The 25,785-nt window shown below is 39.6% G+C and overlaps 1 protein-coding gene across 4 annotated transcripts in view; it reads right to left on the reverse strand.

Moving 5' to 3' along the window:
* The window catches only part of DCLK1 (doublecortin like kinase 1), a 253,203-nt gene extending 249,089 nt beyond the window's left edge, over nt 1-4,114 (reverse strand). The window contains exons 1-2 of one of the 4 annotated variants that reach the window (XM_063332780.1): nt 3,755-4,107; nt 299-687 (exon numbers count right to left, since the gene is read on the reverse strand). In XM_063332780.1, the coding sequence (XP_063188850.1) occupies nt 299-674 (376 nt within the window). In that variant the 5' untranslated portion in view covers nt 675-687; nt 3,755-4,107. Of the gene's footprint in view, nt 1-298; nt 688-3,754 lie in introns of all 4 variants that reach the window. The other 3 variants (XM_063332771.1, XM_063332806.1, XM_063332797.1) reach the window with 3 other exon arrangements.
* Nucleotides 4,115-25,785: the final 21,671 nt, after the last annotated feature.

Consider the following 25,785-nt stretch of genomic DNA (forward strand, 5'->3'; position numbering starts at 1 on the left):
TTTTAAATATGCAAGTTCAAAAGAAGGAGCAGATGCGATCTCCAAGATCTAGTACTATCAACACTAGGTTAACAGAAAAGGAAAAGTCAGACACTTTCAACAAGAGGGAAATAAGTAGCAAGGCTACAATATTTCATGACACAATTTAAGATATTCACAATTCCAGTTATACCATCAAAGATCCTTTCTTCATCAATAAGAACAACAATACCATTACCTGTTTGCAGAAGACTTAATAGATTAGACAAATAAACACTGACTCAAACATAACTTTACACCTCCAAATCTTACTGCTGACCTTCCACTAGCTGGTCCAAGGAGGAAATCTTCTTGGAGCCATCAATCGTGTAGATTGTTCTCACTCCCTGGGGCAGATTCACATTGTCAGACAGAGTTCGGGTCAGATCAGCCAGGAGAGCTTCAAATGATCTAAACCGGTCGGGGGAGATGGCATATACAATCCCTTTGAAATACCGGTCTCCATTACGATAGAAACGAACTTTCTTGGCTTTTTTCTCAGAACTCAGGGTCTGTAGAGTACGGGTTCGGTAAAAGCTGCAGTGGGCACTGTGAGTAGGGCTGGGTAAGCCATTTACCCGGGACCCTCTGCCATATCGCTGCGCTTTATCACGCTCATCAAAATGCTCCAGCTCCATATCTCTCCCAAAGGACATCTTGAAGTTCAACCTAAGGGATGCACAAGAGAAGAGAAAAACTTGAAAAAACTTATGCATTTTAAGGGAGATCATTTTCAGTCTTCACGTTCTATACACGGTACTTACAGAGGACCACTGTCCAGGTTGAGAAAAATGTTTGAATGAAACCATGCTATGTTGACATGTTAATTCTAAAGCTAACTCTCTTGACATGCCATAAAACCGAGTTTATAAGTTAGGCTTTATACACCATAGAAAAGCCACTCATGAAACCAACTGCTAGCAATGCGCAAACATTAAAATGCGTTCATTCAAATTCAGTAAGAACTCTGAAAATGAGGTGACAAAGTTGAGCTACTGGAAAAAAAGAACAAACGCATCAACCTTCTACTTTTTCTCATGTTATATTCAGGTGCTATTTGAGTCCAGTCCACCCTCTAGACCGTTCGCCCCCACTAAACTGTTTCTTGCAACTGTGATCTCAAGAGGTGCCATTTCAGAAGGGCAACCAGTCACCAACGAGTAAGCAACTAAGAATTTCTCAGACGAACAGATGGTGCAGGTTGGTGATGAGAATCGGGACTACCACTGCCAGTGTGTGGACTTAGTGGGTCACGCCCACTGTTCAAAAGTCTTTGCATGTTCCAACCACTGCTTTCCCTACAGCCTAAGCTTTGTAATAAATTACTTCTGCTGCCCTTGTGCATACTCTGAACAAAATGTCTTGAAATAAAAGCCAGTATTAGAGGGAGACAGGAAAGTAGTATTTTTTTCAGTGAGCAAGCTACTGTAGTTCTTTACAAAATCTGCATGAAGTTTTATTAATATCCTAGGCCTAATATTCAAATTTATTAAGGCTGACAGCTTCTTTTGCCTACAAAACTATCACTGAAGTGATAAATTCAGTGTCAATGGGCAAATTACCGATTGGCGCCTCCCATGTTTGACAATGACAAAAACCCAGCAGCTCTGACTAAAATGATCCCAGTTGTTCAATATAGTTCACATAAATGGAACTTCAATATGTTCTGAAATGAAATCAAGGAGGTAGGTACTTCCATTCCTTTTTACAACCAGCACAAGACTAAATACTACAAATTGCACATTAATCTTCACAAATAAGAGAAACAAAAATACAAAAAAAAAATGAATGACTAAAAAGAATATTAGGTTCAAAACACATTTCTTTTAATTTAAGAGCCACCTAGATTTGCAGTTGTCTGCAGAACAGCAAAGCACGGTAAGTTTATTCATAGCACAGATACACAGACCTAATTTAGAAGTGGTCTCTCTCATTGATTTCCAATAAAAAGAAAAAAAATAGCAAGCACCAGCTTTGTTTCGACCACTCATAAACTGTGTGACCACTAGGAAAAAAAAATATATATTCAGACCAGTTGTAAACCAGAAGGGGTAAATAGAGAAAGACTTAAGGATGCTCTTTAGCTTACAGAAGTTTGTACTAAACCTATGATTATACAGCTGGACCCTGATGCCGCAAAGCTGTAGGGGATGTGCTCAGCAACTTCTGAGAGCTGTTCACGTGCTTGACTAGAAGAAGCACCTAAGGCCAACCACTGCAAGTGCGGGGCCTCAGCAGAAATTATTTACCCTGCTTTGGTTACAGCTCACACCTTATTTTGTTACACTGGCACACGATCCTGTGCTAATGTATATATGCAACATTTATATTTGTAAATAGTTTAAGGTACCTAACATATACATACACTGCAGTATATATGTGTGTGTATATATATATACATAAAATAAAAAGACTAATCTACGTTTTCCTCCTCAATACGCACATACACCCCACTTCAGTGAAAATAACTAGAACATTTGCTGTGGCATTTCACTGACACTTCTCTATGGGTTAAATACAAAATATCACTCAGTGGCCACAGCTTAGGATCAAGACTATACCACCACCATTTCCACGTTAAAAATTATTCATAAGTTATTTTACTTCACATTTACTTTTAATTCCAATGAGAACCTGTTATTCAGATTTAAACAACCCCAGAACTCACAATTCAGAAACTGTATCTCAGAAGCAATGCCTGTGCCAAGAAAAATGGATTTTTCTTAGGTCTGCTGTTTCATTTGCGCAAACCATCTCAAAAACACACACACAAAAAAGGAAAAGCAAGTTTACATGAAGATATACTTTTTTTTAGAGTCTTTCAGCTTTAGCAATTTTGGATGGGGGGAGGAAGAAACGCGAGTCACTGCCCTTTCTTCCGCACACTTATGCTTTAATCAATAATGGCTGTAATTCCCAATTACGCCCTTTAAAACCGAAATAGAGCTCCCCTTGAACACCAGTCCTGCTATTTGGAGAAAAGCGTGTTCAAACCACAAGGTCAGAGCAGACAAAGAAATCCTAAACAATTTGATCTGACCAGATGCCTCCGTGTGTATCAAGATAGATAGAGAGATAGATAGCTATAGAAAAAGAAAAGGACACACCCCTGGAAAACCACCATGCCCAACACTTCACACCCTGTACCTCTGTTAAAGAATTATTTGTGATGCAGGTGTGGGTGCGCAATTACATAAAACAATCAGACATGCTGATAAAAAATAAAATAAACACATCATACAGCAGTGTGACCGGGAACCAGCTAACACCATTCGGAGACCGAGCAGCAGAATGACTACTCGGTCACTGCGGGGCGGGGGGGGTGGGACGCGGATACATGCGGCAGCAGCTCCAAGGGGCGGGGGGGGGAAGAGGGTTTATTCTGCTGGGGTTGGGGAAACGTGTCTGAAATACAACCAGCCCGCGGCAGGCGGCATCAACCGCCTCAGCCCCGCAGCGGTGACAAAACCGAGGTACGTTCGCCTCACGCCGGGCCGGGGATGACACCCGGCGGGTTGCCCCGGGGGCCAGCCAGCCAGCCGCCTCACGCCGGTAGCCCGCTGCGGGGGCCAGCGGCGGGTGCCCGCGTCGCCCGTGGCCGGCGGGGCCGGCGCTGCGGCGCAGGCCGCCGCCCCACACAATGGGCACAGGTGCACCGCGCCGCGGCGAGCGCAGCGCTCAACGGCCGCGCCCCAACGGCCGCGCCTCAGCGCCCCACACACACACCGCCGCTTACCTGTTCTCCGCAGCCTGGCGAGCGGCACCTTCTCCCTCAGACCTGCCGGCGGGGCGCGGAGGGAAGGCGGAGACAGCTCAGAACGGGAAAGCTGCCAAAGAGCGGCAGCTTCCCCCCCCTCCCCCCCGGCAACCACCCGGTTTATAATCGCAGATAAGTTGCCGCAGAAAGCGGCTCCGCTGCCTTTGTTACGCCTCCCCTGGCTGGAGTGCGCTGTCGGGAAGCCCGGGCTGCAGCTGCTTCGCCTTTCTTCTGCTGCTGCCGCCGATGGCACTGATTTGCATTAGCCCGGCCCTCATTGAAATGCGGCTCTTCACACCAGCCTCTCCCTGGCGCTCTCTCCAGAGGGCGGCGCCGCCGCCGCCGTCTCCCCCCTCTCTTTCTCCCTTTGCGGGCCCTCGGCGCTGCGGGGCGATCGCCGGAGCCGCCCCCGGCAGCGGGCCCTGCCCGCGGGGCGAGGGGTGTGAGGGGAGCCCGCTGCCCGCCTGCGCCCCCCTGTCAGCCCCGGGCCGGGGGGCGCGGAGGGGAGGCCACGCTGGGACGCTCGGTTGGGCCCCCACTGGGCTCCCTCCCCCTGAGGTAATTTCTGGCCGAACTGCGGGTCACCCCGCCGCCTCCTTCCGCCCCTGCAAGGCCCTGGCCCGGCGTCCAAAAAAAACGCCCTTAGAAGTACTTTTACCAAATGTGTCACTTGGCATTTCCATGAGGTTCATTCAGCCGGTCCCGCAGTACTGAGAGCCCACCCAGTCGCTGAAGCCTCGTGTGACAGGGATTGAGTGCTGAAGGTGGGATCGATGTGGAATGTAGGTACTAAAATTGGAGCCAGGCTTCCTCACACTGCTCACTTTGTTACAGCTGACCTTGGAGGTGGCTAACCGCCATAGATGCTACAGTTTTTATGCTTAAATTTCCCAGAAGATGTAGTTGCCCAAAGGCATCTCAGGGTTCATCTGACGGACTTGCTTCTCTTATGCCTGAGCCCCTCAGGTCTTGGAGCACGTTTGCTAAGTCAACCTCCACACAAAAATTCAGTTACATCTTATGCTTTCTCCTCAAAGGTTTGGTTATTTTTCATTTTAATGTAAAAATCTCCGCGGTTAAAACATTCTTGAGGTGGAGGACCTGGTTTGCTGCCCTCTGTGCAACAAGGATTTCCACCCTCTTCTACTTGTCAGGTAAACAGCTCACAGTCCAGGGGGACATGGAAGGGAAGAAAACAGTCTATCCCTTCTGTTGAAGCTGCTCCACTTTGTACTCTGAAAGAATTAAAAATGCATTAGATCAGAGAGAGTGAATTAATCTGTAACCTCGTGGTTATGGCCAGTTGGGAAGGACAAAAGATGTCTTTGTGTGTCTGTATTATGGACCATTTATGTGTTTTATATCCATAAAACCAGAAACAGTCAGTGGAGCAGGGACTTAAGCCCAGGGTGCCCTGTTCCCAGTGATAGACCTCTAATCAGAAGAGAGGCCCCTGCTTAATCTGTCTGAAGGCAAACGAAGCCTTCAGTCTACAAAAACTGTAAGAGGCTCAAAAGAAGAAGCGGACGGAGCACTCCCCGTCTTTTGTATTCCCCTAGAATATTCCACAGACAGGCTCTTAGGAGACAGGAGATTCCCTCAAGGAGAAAACTTAATTGATGCTGTGTCTTCATCATCTTGGAGGAGTTCTTTAATCACTAAAGTATTGCATAGAGCAGAGACAGAAGTCTTCTGGCTACGCTTGTTTCCTTAGTTTTTGAAAAACAAACGAGCACCTAAAACCTTCAGGAAAACCTCTACTCAAAGGAGTAATAGCATTAAGATACCTGAACTTCAAAGACATTCAGAATTCGATGTACAGCTCTACCCTTAGCCCACTCTTACCACTTAGCTTAGTTTTTGTAAGCTTAGTTTTGTGCCTTGTTCTAAGGCATTTGATTCTTCCCCTATGGTCAACGGGGTGCTGAAGTGCTTTAATAAAGATTGTTCTTTTTCAGATGCAAGTTCCTAAAAACTGAGCACCTCCACATTGCGTATTTCACCAGCTATAATGCTTTCTATTTTTATTTTTTTTAAAATCTCTTGTTCTGTGTTAGGCATAACAGGTAATGGTAATATTGGCAATGTTGGTATACTTGACAGGAGAATGGAAACTAAAAGAATTCTGGTAATCTTGCATTAAAGTTCTATTCTTTAAATCACTTCTTTTGTAGGTCAACAATCAAATAAAATATTTATGACAATCAAAATTATAAGAAAAACCAGGAGATCACAAAGATTAGATATGGAAAAGACTATCATGGTCCTGACAAAGGATTGTTCTTCAGCATTCTTCAGTGCTGTTTTGTCCATTTTATTTTAAATGTCTCAGGTAATGGGGCTTCTGCTTCCCAAAGGAGACATCTCTTCAAAGTTGAATTCCTCCAATTATAAGGAATTTTTTTCTGATGATCAGGTTAATGGAACTTTCTTATGTTTCAACTCATTATTTCAGCTATAGTGCCCTGTGTTCACGTACATAATTTATTTCTCCCATTGGTGTTTACATCTCTCTGACATGTATTATTTACATCTAGCCTAAGTGTGCAAAATATTTCACAGATGTTCAAGAAAGACCTTCACTCTGAATATGTTTAAAATAAAAGGTCAAAAGAATACAATATAAATCAATACTAGAGTATAAACTCAATAGAAAACTATATTTTAAAATGTGTTATTTTGTTCATTTACAGTTCTGTGTTTAACATCAAGACACAACACAATACCGTACAGTCTGTTCGCCTGTCATGTACGCTTGCTGTGCTTTTCTTTTTAAAGCACTTTAAAAGATGCTTTTCCTTTCTTTTTTTCATGTGTTTGTCCATAACTTAAATGAAAACAATGCAATTCTAAATGGAAACAAAGTTTGTGTACGTTGTTTTAACAGTTATGTAGTCACCCTGTTAAAAGAGAGCACTGTTTTGCTAACACAAAATTGTTTTTCCTTGTTGGACAGACTTTGGAATATTACGTGTTTCCTGAGCCCTCTCTGTAACACATCTTTATATACCACAATACAGTCACTTCTTAATCACACTTTGCATAAAGTAACTTGGACACCATTATTGTTAATCAGTTTTTCAGATCTAACAGTATTTCAACAGTGCTTTTCTCAACACTTCTAATTTTTAAGCACCTTTGTTGAAAGTGTACAGAAGAGTTGGATACAGTTATGTCACCACCCAACACTCCTATATCGGAAGGCTGTACCAATGCCTTGGAACATTGTTCTGGGAGCTTCTCTTTAGTTGGCTAACCGCTGTGACCCCTAAATCCTTTTCAGAGTCACTGCTTTCCAGGACACAGTCTCCAGTCTTCTAAACGTGACCTACATTCTTTGTTCCTGCTGAATGACCTTGCATTCAGCTGTCTCAAAAAACACGTTCAAATGATCCTGGCTTACTAAAGGATGTCAATTTCCCTACAGAAAAACTGGTTTTCCTTTGCATTATTTAGTGCTTTATGCATTTTATGTCATCTGCAAATTTTACCATTAATGCTGTTAAATATTCCTTCAGATCACTCATAAATTTATGTAGTAGCAGAGAACAGCATTTTCTAAAACGTGGGGCTCAATCCCCCAAGGCAGTGATGTCAAGGGTGTGTTTAGAGCTCATTCCACTTCATGTCAGAGAGGCACTCGGCTCTCAGGATGCCAAACCGGGCCAAGGGAACTGGTGTTAGCGCCATCGCATATGCCCGTTTCAGCAAACAGCCTGTGCCAGCTCCCAGCAGGGATCTGAGCAACTGGAGCCGCACCAGCCAGCTGGGCACTGCAGAGGCATGGGCTGGGGCGGCAGAGGCCTGGCACCGGGCACTAGAAACACGGAGAGGGGGACAAAACTCGCTTCTGAAAGAGAACGGAACTCTATGAATTCCTCAAGACGTACCCAAGGGATAACGATTATCTGTTTATAGTTACTTTTGGAGATCTGTCATTTAGACAGCTTCTAATTAATTATTATGTGTTACACTGATTTTTGAATAACGCTAATCACTTAATTAGATTGATGTACTGCTGTATGTCTGTTGCTTTACAGAAGCATATGTCAATGCAGTCACCTTTATCAATCATATTCGGCAATCTCACCCAGAAAGCTACCCAATTTGACATGCTCATTGGCAGTAATTATGCAATCATTTTCTGTATTGATTACATCACATGTCAGGCTTTCAGTTATTTTACCTGCTACTGATTCCAGCATCGCCAGAATTATATAATCAAGGTCATATATTTCATGTTGTCCAAAAGTAACAGTGGCTTTATCCAGGTTTTAATACTTCCTTAATATTCCTTAATTTCTCGAATAACAACATTAATTGCTCAGGCAGACCAATAATAAATTCTTTTTAGAGTTAATCTACCCATGTCTTAAAAATTATTTGCATATTATTTTAAGCAAAACCATATGGCATTCATGACTGGGATGGGACTGCATTATGCAGAAATATTCGTTGAATACTTCTGTCTGTTCTGCATTGTTATTGACAATTTCAACTGTTTGCTTCTAATAGCAGACCTATGATTTTGAGAGGATTAATTTTGTTCACAATATATATTTTTTTGAATTCCTCTATGTCCTTAGTATTTCTGGCTGTAAAATTTTTCACTAATAATTTCTCATATGTCTGTTGTTGATATTTCACCTGTCTGGACTTACAATAATGAGTAAATAAAAAGTTTTTGCTATATTACCTGTCCTTCTATATTTTCCTTCAGTAAGGATATTTTTAACAAAAGAAAGTGTCCTCTCTAAATGCACAACTGGGTTTTTGAATGTGGTAAAATCATTCACAGGTAAAGGCACTTTTTTATATCTTGTTTATTTGCTTATAACTGACTGTTTCAAGAAATGAATCCTTTTAAAAACATATTATGGACCAGGACTTAACTCTCTTTGCATACAGCAGATAAAATTACATCTTAGTCATTGGATAAAGCATTCTCAAACTTATTTCTACATGCTTGTCCACTGGAAAGAGTGAGTTTCTTCATGCCCATTGCAAAGTGAGCATGTTTTCTGTTGGAAAATTATGGTATTTCACTTTTTGATACTTTGTGGATATTTTAATGATGTTATCAAAAGACCTCCAGCATGGTTTGTCGGAATTATGCCTCTTCATTTTTTTTCTTTCGGATATTGTTGAGATGTTTCAGGTACTATTATTTCAGATATTATTAAGGGCATGTTTAAAGACCTGTTTGTCTGATTTGATTTGCTTGCCTGTATGGGTTAGCAAATTAAACCTAAAACCCTGTCATTTGGGATTATCAATTAGAAATGCACTGTCGGGGGGGCAGGCCAAATCCTACCTTGTGAAGCAACTCCATCCATCTCCAAAATATTCTCCAGCATCATGTAGTATAGCAAGATATATATCTGAGTTAAACTGTTATTATAATCTTTCTCCTTTCCAGGTTGCCAAGAAGCTAAATTAGAATAATTCTGAAGTGCAGGATCTGAATTTTTGCTGGTCCTTGGTTCAAACTAATTAAAATAAATTTATATTCTTTGCTGACTGCGAACCTCTGGCAGAATCATTTTAAATAATTTAGAATGTGTATGTTCACAATAACCTCAGCCCAGTCTCAGTAGTATTCACATGCTGTAAGCTGAGGATTTGGTGACCATCTTTTTCATTTTGAGAGAAAGCTGGAATGTTTTATGAATATAAATGCACAAATTGTACACAGATTTTTGAACGACCTAAGAACAGCACATGTGGTAGTTTCATTTACCAGTGTTTTAAAAATAACTTAGAGGGGCTAGAGTTGGGACACAATTTTTATAAACATTATTTTTCAACAGGCCCTGCTTCCCAAAGGAATGTAGAGGGTAAAATTCTGCACCAACTAGTGCCACTTTTGAAGTAGATCTCCAAATAATTTTTCTGCCATGTGTGTCTTGTCAGGCAGAAGAGGGTTGGAACCTCACAGTAGCTGAGGCAGGATTTTGTGAGGAGAGGTAGGGACAGACCTTTGCTCATTCTCAGGAAAAAAATCAGCCAGTGTGTCCCAAATCACTGAAGGATATGTGAGGGCAGTAAATGGGAAACAGCAGCATAAATCTCAGGTCATTCAAAGAGGAGAATGAAGTGGGAAGACATTAGTGACCTGGGAGGTGTCTCAGATTTTTACTGTATAGTAGTTTTTTCACCTAGATGCTGCTTTTTGTGATGCACTGGCCATATGAGGTTGTCAAGCAGTGTCTGCTGGGTTCCACATCTCCTGTTAGAACCAGAATCAGAACCTTTGGGCAGCATATGTATTTTCTGAGTGAGGATTTGGATGCCATCCTCTCATACAGTTCATTCGCAGTTTAGGGGTGTAAGGCACTGGCCGTTGCTTTAACTAGACTATCACTTCTTTCCTCATGCAGGTCATGTACTATAGAGGGATCCCGATCTACTGCTTATGCGGTCTGAAAAGGCTCCTTTACCGATGGTCCTTCCACTCGACCACCATATGGCTAAGCACACCAGCAGGTAGAATCGATTCCATGATATTCAATTAAAGATTCATCCACACTATGTCTGAAAGTCCAATTGTTATTATTTTAGACGTGATTCAACCTCCAAATTATCATGGTAATCTTAAAGATTTCAGCCTGACTATCTAATACCATTAGTGCGTAAATAAATAGTAAGTATTGTTTTAAGGTCCTGAGCAGCAAATAATTTTATCTGCAAATTATTGAAAATACAAGGTCTAGAGAAGTGCACTTTAAATACTAATTCAGGTATGCTTAGCCACCATAAGGTTGTGCACTGCTGTAAGGTTCATCAGGCAAAAGACAAAATGATCATAGATATAAATCCTAAATATCTTATTGCTAAAGAAAAATGAAGTTAAATATACGGGCAGTAATAGTTTTATCTCTGATCAAGCAGACTGTTTTAATTAGCATTGATACTGTAAGAGTAGTTGTGGCTCTTGTGATAATATGGCTTAAGGTAAAATCAGATCAAAGTATGATATTCCCACAGTCATCACAGATTGTGTGAGGGACATAGAGGAAAAAGAATGAAAATTAGAGACTCTTTGAGATAAACTAAACAGCTAGTAAATGGAGAAGGCAAGTAAACATAACTGCCAGTCTTCTCCCCTTCCCCCAAAGAAAGAATTGAAATGCTTAAAACTGGACTCAGACTGTCGAAGCCTAAATACAAAACTGAAATCTGCCCAACACACTGCCCTTCTGGACAGTTCCAGGGACCTGCTAAATCTGCTAAACTAAAATTACCCCAAAATTCATTGAAAACTTGACCTTGGAAACTCCTCAGCCAGTCTAAATGACAATGATTTAGAATGATTCAAAATTAAATATCTTTAAGAGCTGCTATTTAGCATTACTCATTAGAAAAGGTAAGGCAAAAGCTCTGGGCTGGGGTAGATAGATGTTTTCTGTAATTTTAAACTCTGTGGATTGTCAGCTCAGTCCTTGGATAAGAAAAAGGGCCATTGTTATCTCTGCAGTAACTACGTTTTTGTAGGGAAACTAATGAGACCTAGAAGAGAATAGGGTAGCTGGCAGTTTTTCATCACCAGATAACTCTTTTTCTGCTTGTCCATGTGGTTACATTTTGAAAGTTTAGGTGCAGTCAATGTGAAATATATTCACATATAGTCTTAAACATGAATTTTGATAAAAAGAGGCTGTTACCATTAATAACCAGAAAGAACTCAAACACAAATCTTACGATTACATTCAAACCATTGTTTATAGGAAGGAAAGTAGTATTAAGCAAGTTAATCCACATGCTCTTAGATGGTAACAAAGCAAAACCTAATTTGCCATGAAAGTGTAATTCAGAGTCTCCTGTTTTGAAGAACTAATTAATTTTGCTTTAGTATAGGAAAGTTTAGTGTAACAAATCCCTTGAAAATTTATGAAGGGCTGTTTTACATAAACAGAATACCACATCTTTAGAACTTTAAAATAAAGGGCCTTAAATCATGCATGGTTTAAGTTTGTGAAGCTTCAGTAAAGCAAGTCCATGTGGAAAAACAGCATTTTTAAAGCTTAACAATTAATTTATGATATTGCAGTAGATAGATAGTAACATTAAAATTTCTCTTTCCTGTCTTCCCTTTTGCATGGTGTAGGCCTAGAGGAAACGGCCTCCAAATTATTATTCTTGTTTTGTCTCCTCATTTTAATTTTAACAGGGTTATGACATTTAGAATTATCTGAACAACAGAAAACTCGCTTGTCAGTTTAAAAAATGGCTAGGTTTTTTGATGCTCTGGAATGCCATTGTGGAAGGAATCGGACATTAAATGAACATGTGGAGTTATCATGGACCCAGAAGCTCTCCTGGTGGCTAGTTTCAACCATTTTTCAATCTTGTTAATTACACAGTTATCAGAGAAGACGAAGATCTTTTCTGTTATTTCATATGTCAGGTTTATTTTCAAGTATTTCTAATTCATTTATTAGATTTCCTTTGTCAGAGATCTCTCACAGTGATGTCAGTATTTCGGCAGTAAAGCAAGGTTCCCCTGTAAAGCTAGGTGTCAAACTTAAACACTCATTTCTCACTCCATAACACTGCTGTCTCGTGTGATGATAACATCTCACTTTTCTAAGTGGTAAGTTATTTTGGGGGTTGAAGAGTGACCAAGGTCATGGTTGCAGAGAAAGCTTAAGCTATGCCTTTTTTTTTGGTCACTCCGAGTCTGTCTTTATTTATCCTCTGTGTACTCTTGCAGTTCTCCTAGCCCTCAATCAGCCTCGGAGCTGAAGTACTCCATTTATCATCCATGACTTACCCAAAAGATTGTACGATTTTGGGTATCTTTGGGACTCTGTATCCAGTAGACCTGTCAAGTGTCACACGGTGAAACAGATAGTGCTCCTCCTTTTCAGCTCTGTCTATAACTCATGCATTCATGCAGCATAGCAATTTGCTTTCCTGCTCCAACTATCCTGTTCCTCAGACGATATCCTAACTCTGCAGATCCTTCCCTCCTTCCCCTCCCCCCCCAATCACATGCTATAAGGTGCCAGACACATCCCACACCATACACCAATCTGTAGTGCTCTCTCATGCACAGAAGAAGATAATTAAGGAATGTATAAAGATATGAATCCTTGCTAAAAACAAAGGATGGTTTACTGTGCAGAAGAAATAAAGCTTTTAGAGATAATTACTTTGAAACAATCTAAATATGTGCTTATATTACTTTAAGACCTACGATTTTGTGATGGTCATCTATGAAGTCTCAGTTTTATCCGTATGTCCCGAAAGTGTTGACTATGTCGCAGTTTTGTTCCTGCAAACTCGCTCTTGCCTCTGTTTTACAGGGTCCTTTTTTACCCTGCTATCGTTCCTTCAGCCTGTGTTCTCAAGCTTTTGTCCTTCTGGCCTTGTCTGCTCAGCAAGAGTCTTCAGGGCCTATGGCTCTGGTCATTGACCCTTAACAGCTTATATGTTTGTTAGAGTAGCTATATTGAGAAAATTTCTTCTTTTCTGCCTGTTTCCTCTGGCAGAGTTCTGCCAGATCAGTCCTAATATAGGAAGCATCCCATTAACCAAGCAATACACATAATGTCTCTCAGAACAGCACTAAATTTAACACGGTCATTAAAAAATGCTGCTAGGGATTCATCTCATAGACCTGTTACTATTCCGCTGCCTACAAAATAAAAGACTAGCACACCATCTTAATTATGCCAAATAATTACGACTTACAATCAGAGACTCTTAAGATACATTTACTCCAGAAACTGAGGGGAGATATGAAAAGGGGAGGGAATTAAAATGAAGTTGCTAATAAAGCTGAGATTTTCCTTACTATGCATGTTACCATGTCAACCTGAGTTATGCAGCATCACATTTGAGATCTATTCAAGACCCCTTCAAAAGCTTAGCAACTAACCAGGATGTTATAGATGGATTTTTCAGCTGATTTTGGCATCTTTTGCATGATAAATGCCACTTAACCACATTCTTTTTTTGGTTTAATACCAAATACAACTGAGCAAATGTTTAATTATATCTATGCAGATGGTTTATTATGTAAGAGATAATTACTTGTCCCACTTTGAAAGTACTAAACCATGCAGAAAACATGAGGCTCAATCATTTTAAGATGGCAAGTAACTTAATATAAATTATCACTTCTTGCACATAGCGGAGAAACACATGCAACCTAAGTATCCTGTGTATGTATTAGTTTCAGATGGTTTAACTATGATTCTTTTAAATTAGTATGTGAATATTGCCTCTGTTCTAGCTTCCTTCTTAAAGTCAGCATAGCTTTCCACTGCTGTCTGGCAACAGTCTAAAGCCTTGTATTGAAAACCAAAGCAATGTAAAATTTTTCAGCTGATCTTTCAGAAAACACAATTTTCTTTATTCTGAAGTACTTAAATATATATAATGGCCTTTAGCAGTATTAGTTTGTTGTTTAAAATATCTTACGTATGTTATGAGGAGTATTAGTTCCAGTTTCAGCATCTTAGATTTGAGGGTTATATAAGCTGGTACGCAACAGGAGTTGGTAGATAGCAGCTGTTGAGGAATTACAATATTTTTACCTGTTTCCCACGTTAGGAATTTAGCTATTTAAATATGCTTTGGGGAGCAACAGTTGCAGAAAAAAATATGCCTCAAAAGCAAAATAAAAGTGTCAGCCAGGAATTATTTAAATTCACATTCTTAGTAAAGAACCTAGATTGTTTTTTTTTTAATTAAAACACTGTATCAAACCTGCAAAAGGGAATAAATCTATAAAAATTGATAAATCCATTACATAATACCATGATAATCACTTAGCTAGGTGAAAGTCACTGATAATGTGAAAGTGATTGAACACAATTTATCATCAGATGCAGAAGGTTCCCTCACACTTAAGACAGATGTGGAAAAAATTGTTCCCAGAGCAGCAGAACGAATGGAGTTCAGCCAGTAACACATCTTGCCTGTATTGATTGTTTGATGTCCAATGGTGAATGAGCTTCTTAACCTTTTCCTCAGCATGGGCACAACTACCCTTTCACTGTACCCAGCTGTCTAATTTCATAACATTTTAAGGAATTCAGCGTACTTGAGCTCTCTCCTCTTGTCCAATTTGATTACAGTTTCCAGTGGCTGCAAATGTTCAGGAGGCAGCTGATGGATACGGCTTGCTCACCAAGGCTGGCAGTGATCCTCCAGAGAGTCTGAAGAGCCTCTGGGGGAGGATGGACAGTCCCCACCTTATCTCTCTGCCAAAAACATGTTGAAAGTTCAGACAAAGAAACGTAGGTGCTCAGATTGCCAGTACTTGCTCCATACTTTAGAGGAGCTAATTTTGAATTGAGCCTCACTGAATTTTCTGAGTTTCATATCCTCAGAAAACAAAGCTAAACCAGTGCAGAAAACCTCTGTCTTGGCAAATGTCTGCCAGGCACATCCATTTATGCAATGCCTGCATGTTCCTTGGGCAGCTCAGCATATTCCCCAAACATCCGTAATCTTAGCAGGAAAATTGTCTTCTTATGCTACTACATATTCCAGAATGAAATCAGAACTACAGAATAAGCAACACTCCTCTGACTTGCTGAAGTTATGTTACATTTACAGGCAGACAGCATGCAGGAGCATAGTTACTCCAAGATGTAATTCCCGCCCTGTGGTTTCCAGGGATCCCGTATTTTATGTGTTCCCTGGTGATGCTGGATACAGAAATAATCCAGCAAACAGTGGGCATCTCAACCCAGGAGATACCCACAAGTTTTGTGGTTTTATGTTTTCTCCCCTTTCCATTGGCAAAAGGAAATAGGGAGCAAGAGGGAAATGAAAGCAAAGGGCAAAGGTGGATTAGAAAGAAAGAAAAAAATCAGAAAAATCAGAATAATAATTACTTTTCAGTTTTGTGAATAGATTTGAAAAACGTAACTTTAGCAAAATATGTGCTTTTGGCAGGCTTATGAGACAAAACAATATTATTAGAAGTTGATAGCTCTATTTTGCAAGGGAGCTGAAATGTCCCTAAACAAACTAAGACTGAACTCCATAGTTAGATGAATACTGGGATAAAAAATGCTTTTTACTCCTTTCTCATTAAACAGGGATTTCTTCACCATTGCTGGACATACATAGTGAGTCCTTCAGCGTCCCCACTGCCACATACTGCATAGTGCAAAGCTGGAAGGGTTGCCCTAGATTCAGCATCTTTTCTGTGGTTCTCTCTGTGTAAGAAGCCATGAAAACTGCAGGAAACTACCTTGTAATAGTGATTTTCCTGAACTCCCTGCAGAGTTTGTGGTGTTCATACTTTTTCATTCTCAAACTAGAGAAGAGACACAAAGCTTCTGGTGAGAAAGGATAAAACAAGCACAAAGCTAGGTGAAGAAAAAAGGGAAACAAGATAGACCTTTAAAATGTATGCTGCATGTTATAGTATTATGGCTGTGTCTAATGATAATATGCGTGTAAAAAGTCACTGGTCTTATCCATGGGAATGTGTGCTCTTATATATATCTGCTATCGTATGCTCTCACAGCTATGTGCAAGATAAAATGAAAATTGTGATTATAGGTTTTAAAGAGCACTAATTACTGCCTATGTTTGGGCAGCCCTACTTACATTTCACAGTGTGCCAGTTTAAAACAATAAGGTGCAACATGTCGTCCAAACTCTAAGTAGAGCAAGTTTATGTGATGATACCCTAAACAAATAAACTACCTGATTTTTTTTTTTTTTTATAAGACAATATAGCTTAAATTACTTGCTATTTTCCCTTAAGTACATAAGGAGTCCCAGCACATTTTCTTACAAGTAGAACCCATCAGAACAGGCATATTCCTGAGTTTAAGAAAAGTTAGATAAGTGTATGTGCTGAGAATTGAGGGACTGCATATCTACACAGCAAAGTGTGTGTGTGTGTGTGTGTCGGGGTGGGGGGAGGAGCAGAGAATGCCATGTGGGAGCTGAGAGGAAGAAACATGCTGCTGTGTTGAAAACTGAGGGGGAGAATGGTTATATAAAGATGAAAGACAAGGTACTGCCTACAAGCCAGATATAAGAAGACATACTTTGGGGAGAATCAGTGATAATGAAAGACAAACAGGAAAAGAAAAGGATATATACATACACCCATATACACCCATGTACACACATCAGACACACTGCAAAATAAGACACGGGAGTTAATTGTTTAGCGTTCATACAGATCCTCCATCCTCTTTTTCTTAAGAATATTATCTTTTTTTCTTCTTGGATACAAGGATGAACTAACCTATAGGAAATCAAATTGCCTTGTTTTTAAAAAATTATAAATATCTGTCAACATCCTTAAAGGGAATTTAGACTACCCCAAGCTATCATAAATCTACTTCTTGCAGAGCCAGGGTTAAACCGATAACGTATATAACATATCTGCTCTTTGAGAGGTACAGCCTTTTGGTTTCTCAGGCTTTCATTTGAAAATGTTTGCCACGGTGTGATTGTGCAATACTTGCAAGCATATGCTTCCTGTCTCACTGTTGTTAAAGGAAAGACTGCCATTTATTGTATGTAGTGCAGTGGAGAGAAGGTACCGTGGTGGCCCTTTACACGTGACTGTAACACAAATGGCATATAGATAATCCTTAAAAGCTGAGGGGGAATGTAACGGGCCAATAAAATATCCCTTTTTTTCTTAGTCCCAGTTTAGATTGTAATCAGGGAGTTCTTAATCTTGCAATTATTTGGTAATTTGTAGAGTATTCAGGCATTTACAAAATTATCCGTTGAACTATACTAACAGTTGGAAACTGGCATTAGTTGTTAATCGGACCAGTAGCCAGTGGAAATTCGTAGTTTACGATAACGGGCAAAAGGGGTATGTTTCTGCCTCTCCCTAGTAAGAGGTTGGGCAACCCCATGAAGACAAAATGCCCAGGCTTTAGCAGAGGGAACATAGGTGTATCTTGCCATGACCAACGGAAGGCAAACCCTTTACCCTTCTGGTGACGCAGTTCTGAACTGAAGGACTCAATACAGAATCACGATACCAGGTCTGTCTCAAGTAACAATGGACGGCACCTACTCAGTTTTAATCTTAGTCATAAAGCTTCATCTTAGGTGCTTAGGTGGGGAATCTGTATCACGAAAAGGTTTCTTTTCTAAAAGTAAACAAAGCAGCAGCTTTCTAAATTACTAAAAGTCAAATAGAGAACAAATATTACAGGGGTGAGATGAAGAAGACATCCAAAATGAGAGCTGAGTGTGGGTGACCTAGACTGACCAATACAGGAAAGATAATGCAATTCTTATCAAATAAACCAAGATGATGATTTAGCAGCGTATTTACCTGTATGCTAATTGAATTGTCTACTTAAGCCCCCTAGTAATCAATAAACTTAACTACTCAATTAAATCTCTTCCTTTAATTAAACTGTAAGAATCATGGAATTTTACTCTGTTTAGAAATAACAGAGAATACTGTGCATGCCCAGTAGTTTTAAGGAAGTGCTAGGGAACAAAGAAAAAAAGTGTAATTACATAAGGGAAGATTACATGTGCTGCGCAAAACCATGAGAACAGCTCTCGTGAATGAACTCAGCTTCACTAAAGCATAGCCAAGTTTGCAGAGCTGAAAAGCTGTGTTTAGCTGTTCATCTTAGCTTTAGACATTTGTATTAAAGAAAATCTCACCCTGATTTAGTGCGTTGCTAACAGTAGCAAAATTCTTAATCATTTTCATTTCAAGGGCTGCAGGAGCAGAAGACCTTATGAATGAAAGCTGAGGATGGATGTAACAAAATGGAGTTTATGACTGGAAACTGTTTCCCCAAATCAAAAAGGCATCTATTTTATTATAGGTAAGTATAAGGTACTCAAAGGGCTGACTAATGGTCATGAATTGACCTGTTATCCAAATGGTCTCAAACCATGGTCAATGGTCTTGAACCATGACTTTGAAGTCACTGGACTGCAGATAGTTTTATTGAGAGGCCATGGTAAAGCAGGCCTATACAAAGTTGTCTTGCTCACTTAAACTCTGAACAAGGTTTGGGACCCAGTGCAAAAAAACACCTAAGTACATGTTTAATCACTGAGATGCAATGAAGCTAATTATTTGCATTAGTAAGGTAATGTATATGCAGAAGTGTATGCCAAAGTCAGGTATTTAGACTTGTCTAAACATGTTTTTGTGGAATGATACCCATTCAGGTGTTTGGATACCTCAGCAAGGTACAAAAAACTTACACAAAATATGGATGGGACCAAAGCATGCATATTTTGTGCAGGAGGGTGGAGTAGGGGGGAAGTTCTTCTGTTCGTAGCTTGTTGCCACTAACACAATTGTGAGTTTGCCATCAGCTGCCTGAGTAAAGCTTAGTTTCTGTGGCTGTACCTACATTGCTAACTGCAACTCCCTGCAGGGAGATCGCTGGCCCCACACTACGTGGTGCAGAATGGCTCGTGTCCACACTGAGGGTTCCCCCTCTCAAACAAGCTGGATACATCCACATTAGCCCTGGGCTTCCTCCTCAAGGACCTACCTGGTGTCTCGGTTGCTTAGAGATACAATTTCTTTTTAATATCTTGTATTTTCTAGTTGAAATTGTTTGAGAAAATGTGAAGATCTTCTTTCAGCCTATCAATCTTTTTATAGCAGGAAACAGAAGGCATGTATTACCTGTCTGGGGGAGACGTGAGGTTGCTTGAGGCTGCAAAGCCTACTGAGAGTGGGTTGGAATGTAATGCGGGAGTTAGAGTTCATGCAGGCTTGTATATACATCTTTGGAGAATGGTTTTTGGACTGAATTATCCCCAGAACTGCACCTAGGTTGTGTTTTGTGGGGAAGTAAATGTTTCAGTCTAACAGAGTGCTTACCGCTGAAATGATGTATACAGTATTGATGATCAGGGAGCCAAGACCCAGAAGACAACTGGGGGACTAGGATATTTGGTAGTTTAGAAGTACCCCTTGAGAATAGATTATGAATACACAGTTCCCCATTAACCATTCAGAGAGTCTAATAGCTCTCTGAAAAATATACACAAGTCACCTGTGAAAAATGACAATGTGAATCTTATTGCTTTTCCTCAGACATTCAACTGCTGCCATATGATTTTTTTATTGTTTGGCAGTCTCTCTTTAGTATTAAAAATAAATGCATTTTAAAGTGATTTTGCCATCTCCTGCTATCACACGCTAAGGCTGACTTTTAAGAAGAAATACAGTTTCAAAGAAATCAAGTTCAATATTAATTATATAGAGCAAGCCATTGAACTTGATTTCTTTGAAACTGTATTTCTTCTTAAAAGTCAGCCAGGGGGTTGTAATTAGATGATCTTTAAGGTCCCTTCTAACCCAAACCATTCTATGATTCTATGATTCTATATTTCTAATTCTTTGCATCTTTCCTTTAACATCGGTCATGTTTGAAATCACTTAAACAGCACGTGGGTTCCAGATTTCAGCTTCACCAGTTGTGCAATTATAAGAGGCAATATTTTATCTCTTGTTTTGAGAAGAAAAAAAGGTTAATTTATGTGTGAAAAGCACAAAAGGGTGTGAGCTCGGTGCTCGGAGATCCTGCTTTGACTTCATTCAAAGGTGTAGGAAGACATCCTCCAGAGACCTAAGAGTAGTCATAAAGAAGGTGGAAGCTTAAAATGTTGTTTATGCTCTAGGCATCTGAACCCTTGCACAGGTGCCCGTGCTTCCCATAAAATGCACGTGGGGAATGAGGAACATCAAAACAGGCTGAAAAGTTAGATGAAAGGAATTTCGTCCTAAGTTTCTAGACCTCTGCAGGCTTTAGGTATGAGCTGTGTTTGGGTACGTCGCCTTGTGAAGGCTGATACTTCCAGACATGCAACGACATAGGGTATTAGGGATATGCACTGAAAGCATTTCACGCCAAAGAGAAAGGATGTTAGTCAGCTTCAGGTGCCTCGGTGTTTAAAAGGCAGCTGAACAGGGGGTTGCTGGCATCAGAATTTCTTGCTGTCCTCCACGTACTCAGTGAAAGGAGAAAATTGACTAAAGAAAACCATTGTGACCCATGAGAAAACAAGCAGCATAGTCAAGGAACTCATAGAGACAGGGTAGGTTACATAAAAAAAGTACCAAGATGTTTTTAACTGCATACCACAGGTGCTGAAACACAACTGACTGTGTTCTTTCATACTGTATTTCACAGTTATATATAGTAAAAAAAAAAAAAGAAATAAAGAAAAAATCCTTTAGGCTCAAAAGCACTTAAATATTAATGTTTTCTGGCATAATGGAACTGTAATCTTATTCAAAATTGGTCCTAATTGTTCATATTTTACCAATTAGGTAAAAGTTTTGTGAATCAAGTCCTTACATAGCAAATTTAATTCACATATTTCAAAATTACTGAGAATTTATTTCCTGATAGAAGCTCTTATTATCAAATTGGCTATTTAGCAGAACAAGCCCCCGCTGGAGAGTAAAAATCATTTGTTTATAAAATCTTCAGAAACTATTAGAACACTATTCAAAATGATCTATTTTAGAAACTAAAATTTATGTTTTTAGTATGCTAGATATTGGAAAAAGTTTCAAGAGGTAATTGATTTATTCGAGTAGAGCTCTACAGTAATTTCCATTAGATCAAGCAATATTTATAGCAAACAACATTTAGAGAAATCAGGTTTAAGGCAAAAATGATTACACATTAGGTAGCACCTTGTGAATTTCCGTACTATTATAAACTGCTTGACAATTGTGGTTTCCATAGATTAAATATCAAATGAAAGAAGCTGTGCTTGAATAACTTCCAAAATAAAGTGTTTCTTGTTCATGCTAGACCTTCACTATAGAAAAAAAAAAGATGTAATGATTTTTTTACTGGGTTATTCAACAGTTTCAGGGGCTATTGCAGCCTCCAAATCAAGAAAGGTTCAGAAGTAAAATAGAGTAATGAGGATTTAAGTTGTATATGATAGTATTCAACCTCCAACCTTGTGTGACACTAGCAACATATCTGTATGTCAGATTAATCCAGCATTGCAAAAGAAGTGGAGTAAATTTGGTGGCTCAAGATACAACTTCTCATGTAACTGATATCAGGTTTGGATAACAGATAGGCTGTAATTTAGATTAGCAGAACCCCTATATTTCTTAATTATTAACATGCATTCCTCTATTGTAGTTTCCCTTAACAATAGCTTAGCTTTGTTTCCCAATAACTCAAATCTATGCTTATGTGGTCCCCACAGAGAAGAGAACAATTTCACATTTGAAAAGGAAGATTTGTTAAAAAAATAATAGAGTAGCATTGTTAAATGATATATTTTAAGTATTAGACAGTAAAAGCTTACTGAACCATACACAACAACCTGGCTGAGCGTCATCTGTCTGAATTTGGCCTGTTGCTTTTGTCTGATACCCTAAACATGTTTGGGTCTGTAACATACACTTTCGAGCTTACAGTCTAACAGGAACAGAAAAATAATTTGATAACTAATTAATATTTGGAAAGCGTTTGTGTATTCTCAATGTTTTGGTTCTATAAAGCAATTTAATATTTAGTCTAACGGGTTGATTGTCTGAATTGGCCATAAACCACAAAAATCTTGATTTTTTAGTGAAACCTTCACCAGAACTTGTTGTGTATAGCGTATTCTTTATACAAATCTTAAAAAAAAGGATGAGAAGCATGTAAAAAGCTTTGCAAAGCAGGAAGAAGACAGAAAGACAATACAGAATAAACTGGACACCAAATTTTTCATTTGAATAAAATGGCTCATAGTAGTACATAAGATAATAGAGAGTGCGCTCTTTCTGCTATCTCAAGATTGGCAGCCCATTCAGAAGCAGCTCCTTGAGAACATCCTGCTAATGCTGTTTCCTGATAAGGACTCTATGTAGGAGACATCAAAATAAATCTTGATATCTCTGGCTGTGGTCTACAATATTGCCGCAAAAAAGATCCAAAAAAATCCCATCAAAATGTCACAAGGAATAGATTTACTTGATGGTACAGCACCCACATTCCCTGGAACATGATAAGATGCATAAGCATGCTGTATACATGCGACTCCCACATTACTTTTGTGACTGGTGTTGCCACACTGTCTTACTTATACATGAAAAAAAAAAAAGAAAACTGTGTCTATTGAACTATGTTCATGGATTTCATTAAACTGATTTTAAAATGCAAGTAATGTTCAGATTAGCCTTCCATCCTGCATTACAACCAGAATCCAGATTGTCTTCTGTTCTCTTCCAACTTGCATGATGATTTCCACAGTATTCAGTAAGGACGACACTGTACGTATCTGTAGACTATTTTCAGAGTCCACTGCAGTGGCTTCTAGAAGAATCCATATCTGCCTGTGTGTGAAACTGCCAATTCCTCACATCAGCACTGACAGTCCACAGGCAATCTATTGAGTTAAACTAATTAGGAAATGTATTTTTTTCAAAATTATACTAAGTCATTTTAGATACCTGATTGCTCTTAGGCATTTCACAATATTCTCAGACAAGCCAGACAAGGCTTTCACCACAGTAAAATGAAATCTGACTAAATATTTATCAGTTATTTAAAACTGCTGTGTGATTATTTGCTTCACGCTGTATACTTTTACAAGTTAATTGTGTATAGCCTCTTTATTACATCCACTTCCCACTTTGACAATGCACAAGAACTACATGAAATTGTTTCAAATCAATATTGGACTTAGTGTGTCGAACTGATTAGTGATTTGTTACTATGATTTTATATTCCAGCACTGTGAGCTCAATTTTTTCCAGTACATTGTATGCATTATTTTACAGCAAAGCTTCAGAGACTTTTCTGCTGCTGGGAGCCTCTTGCAAATTCATTCTGGTTTGACTGGACAACAGGATATCAGCAGGGGATGACTAAAAACCAGCAATAACAAAAAACCCCTTTCCTTCTAGGAGACTCAAACTCAGCTGGAACACAGACTTCTTCTTGGATGGGAAGGAATTTTTAATTATGTAGAAAGAATAGTTGAATAAAGGAGAAATTGTAAATAATTAACGACTGACTTCACCCTACAACAGCACGAATTCCTCTTGAATACTTTTAAACAGAAAATGATTATTATAACATTTCAGAGTATAAGAAATAAGCTACTTTTTCAGGTACTCTTTTCTGTTTCCTAGAATAAAACACCCCAATGTGACTGTGTCACTTAAACATTTGTAAAGGGAAGAAAATCCTCTGAGTCTCCTTATGCATATTCTGATTAGCTCATGGAAATGTCAGAGTCTTCGCACGCATAACTGGTGTGTGAAAGTCTTCAGCAGTGAAAGGAAGAGGGAGGAAAAAAGCCTAGATAGTCCGCCTTCGCTGTAATCACATAGCTTTTGTAATCAAGTGGTACTATCCCTATTTAGAGAAGTTATCCCTATATAGAGAAGTTGAAGAGCTAATTCCAGAATAGAAGTTAATTGAGGAAACAGGACAACAGCTGTTAGAACTGAAGGAGGACTCCAATAGCAAATAGATTGCCAGTGTGCAATGAATCAGCCAATGTGAAGGACACAAAACAGTGACAAAGGTAAGAAATTCTGAACTTCAGTATGAGCTGGTGCATTGATGATAAATGTCATTTCTAGTGTGATTAGTTCATAGAATCATAGAACGTGTTGGGTTGGAAGGGACCTTGAAAGGTCATCTAGTCCAGCCCCCCTGCAGTAAGCAGGGACATCTTCAACTAGATCCGGTTGCTCAGAGCCTCATCAAGCCTGGCCTTGAGTGTCTCTAGGGATGGAGCCTCCACCACCTCTCTGGGCAACCTGTGCCAGTGTCTCATCACCCTCATTGTAAAGAACTTCATCCTAATGTCTGATCTAAACCTACCCTGCTCTAGTTTAAAACCATTGCCCCTCATCCTATTGCTACATGCCCTCGCAAACCAAAGGTACTGGAAGGCCACTATAAGGTCTTTCCAGAGCCTTCTCTTCTCCAGGCTGAACTGAAGTTCTTAAAGATAAATCAAACTGTGTAGAGTACTTCAAAAAGCCCAAACCCTAACAGCTATAAAACCCTCTTTAAAGAGAACTAGGTAAGCTTCGTACAAAACCATGGTGGGCACCTGAATGCCACACTGACTTTCAGGATAGGGAAAGTGAGATGGATTCCATCCTACAGTATTCCACTTTTCCAGTCCAGTATGTCCATGTCCTTCTTGTACCGGGGAGCCCAAAACTGAACTGGACACAGTACTCTAGATACAGTTTCACAAGTGCCAAATTGATCGGAAGAATCGGTCCCTGGCGATTCTGCTCCCTGAGGCAGCCCAGGAGGGCTTTGACACAGTGGTGCATTGCTGGCTCTTGGTCAACTTGTTCTCCACCAAGATCCCCCGTGTCCTTCTCAGCACAGCTGCCTTACAGCTCTTGGTTCCCAGACTGTGTTGATACCTGGCGTTTTTCTATTCCAGAGGTTGGAGATCGCATTTGCTTTTGTTAAACTTCATGAGGTTCCTGAGGTTCTTTTAAATCCCTAAGTCAAATTGTATTCAACCCTAAATGAACTGAATTTTTCATAGATTAAAAAAAAGAGAAGCAATGAAAAGAGATTTTCATTCAGATGGTTCTTGGAAACGTTGCAAACCTGCGGGGCTGCATTCTAATTACCACTGAGTAATGTCTGAATGAAACTGGTGAGTCTAATAAATGATGCTTGGTGCTCCCCATGCGGTAAGTATTTTCGATTAATAGAAAGTCAGAAACTCAGATGCATTTCTTTAGCTTAGCTTCAAACACACCATTTTGCTTTGACAAGGCAGCCGTGTGAAGTTATTTCATTTTAGGAGGAAATGTAGGACTGGAAAAATCTCAATTATTTTTTGAAATTTCAAGCTGCTTAAATCAGGCATTTTCATACTGAAAGCAGACATTCTTATTTGTGAGCCTGATGTCTGTTCTCCTTTGTGATGCTTAGCTTTATTTACTGCCTGTAGGTATGGGCAGCTACGACCATTTCAGGAAAACAAGATGTTACTAGTATTTTTATCCCAGTTATGCAGGTATCACCAGTAGAATATATGGCTTTCAAGTTCTCCGTGGACCACAA

This window comes from Chroicocephalus ridibundus, chromosome 1 (genome assembly GCF_963924245.1).
Source record: "Chroicocephalus ridibundus chromosome 1, bChrRid1.1, whole genome shotgun sequence".
Taxonomy (NCBI): domain Eukaryota; kingdom Metazoa; phylum Chordata; class Aves; order Charadriiformes; family Laridae; genus Chroicocephalus; species Chroicocephalus ridibundus.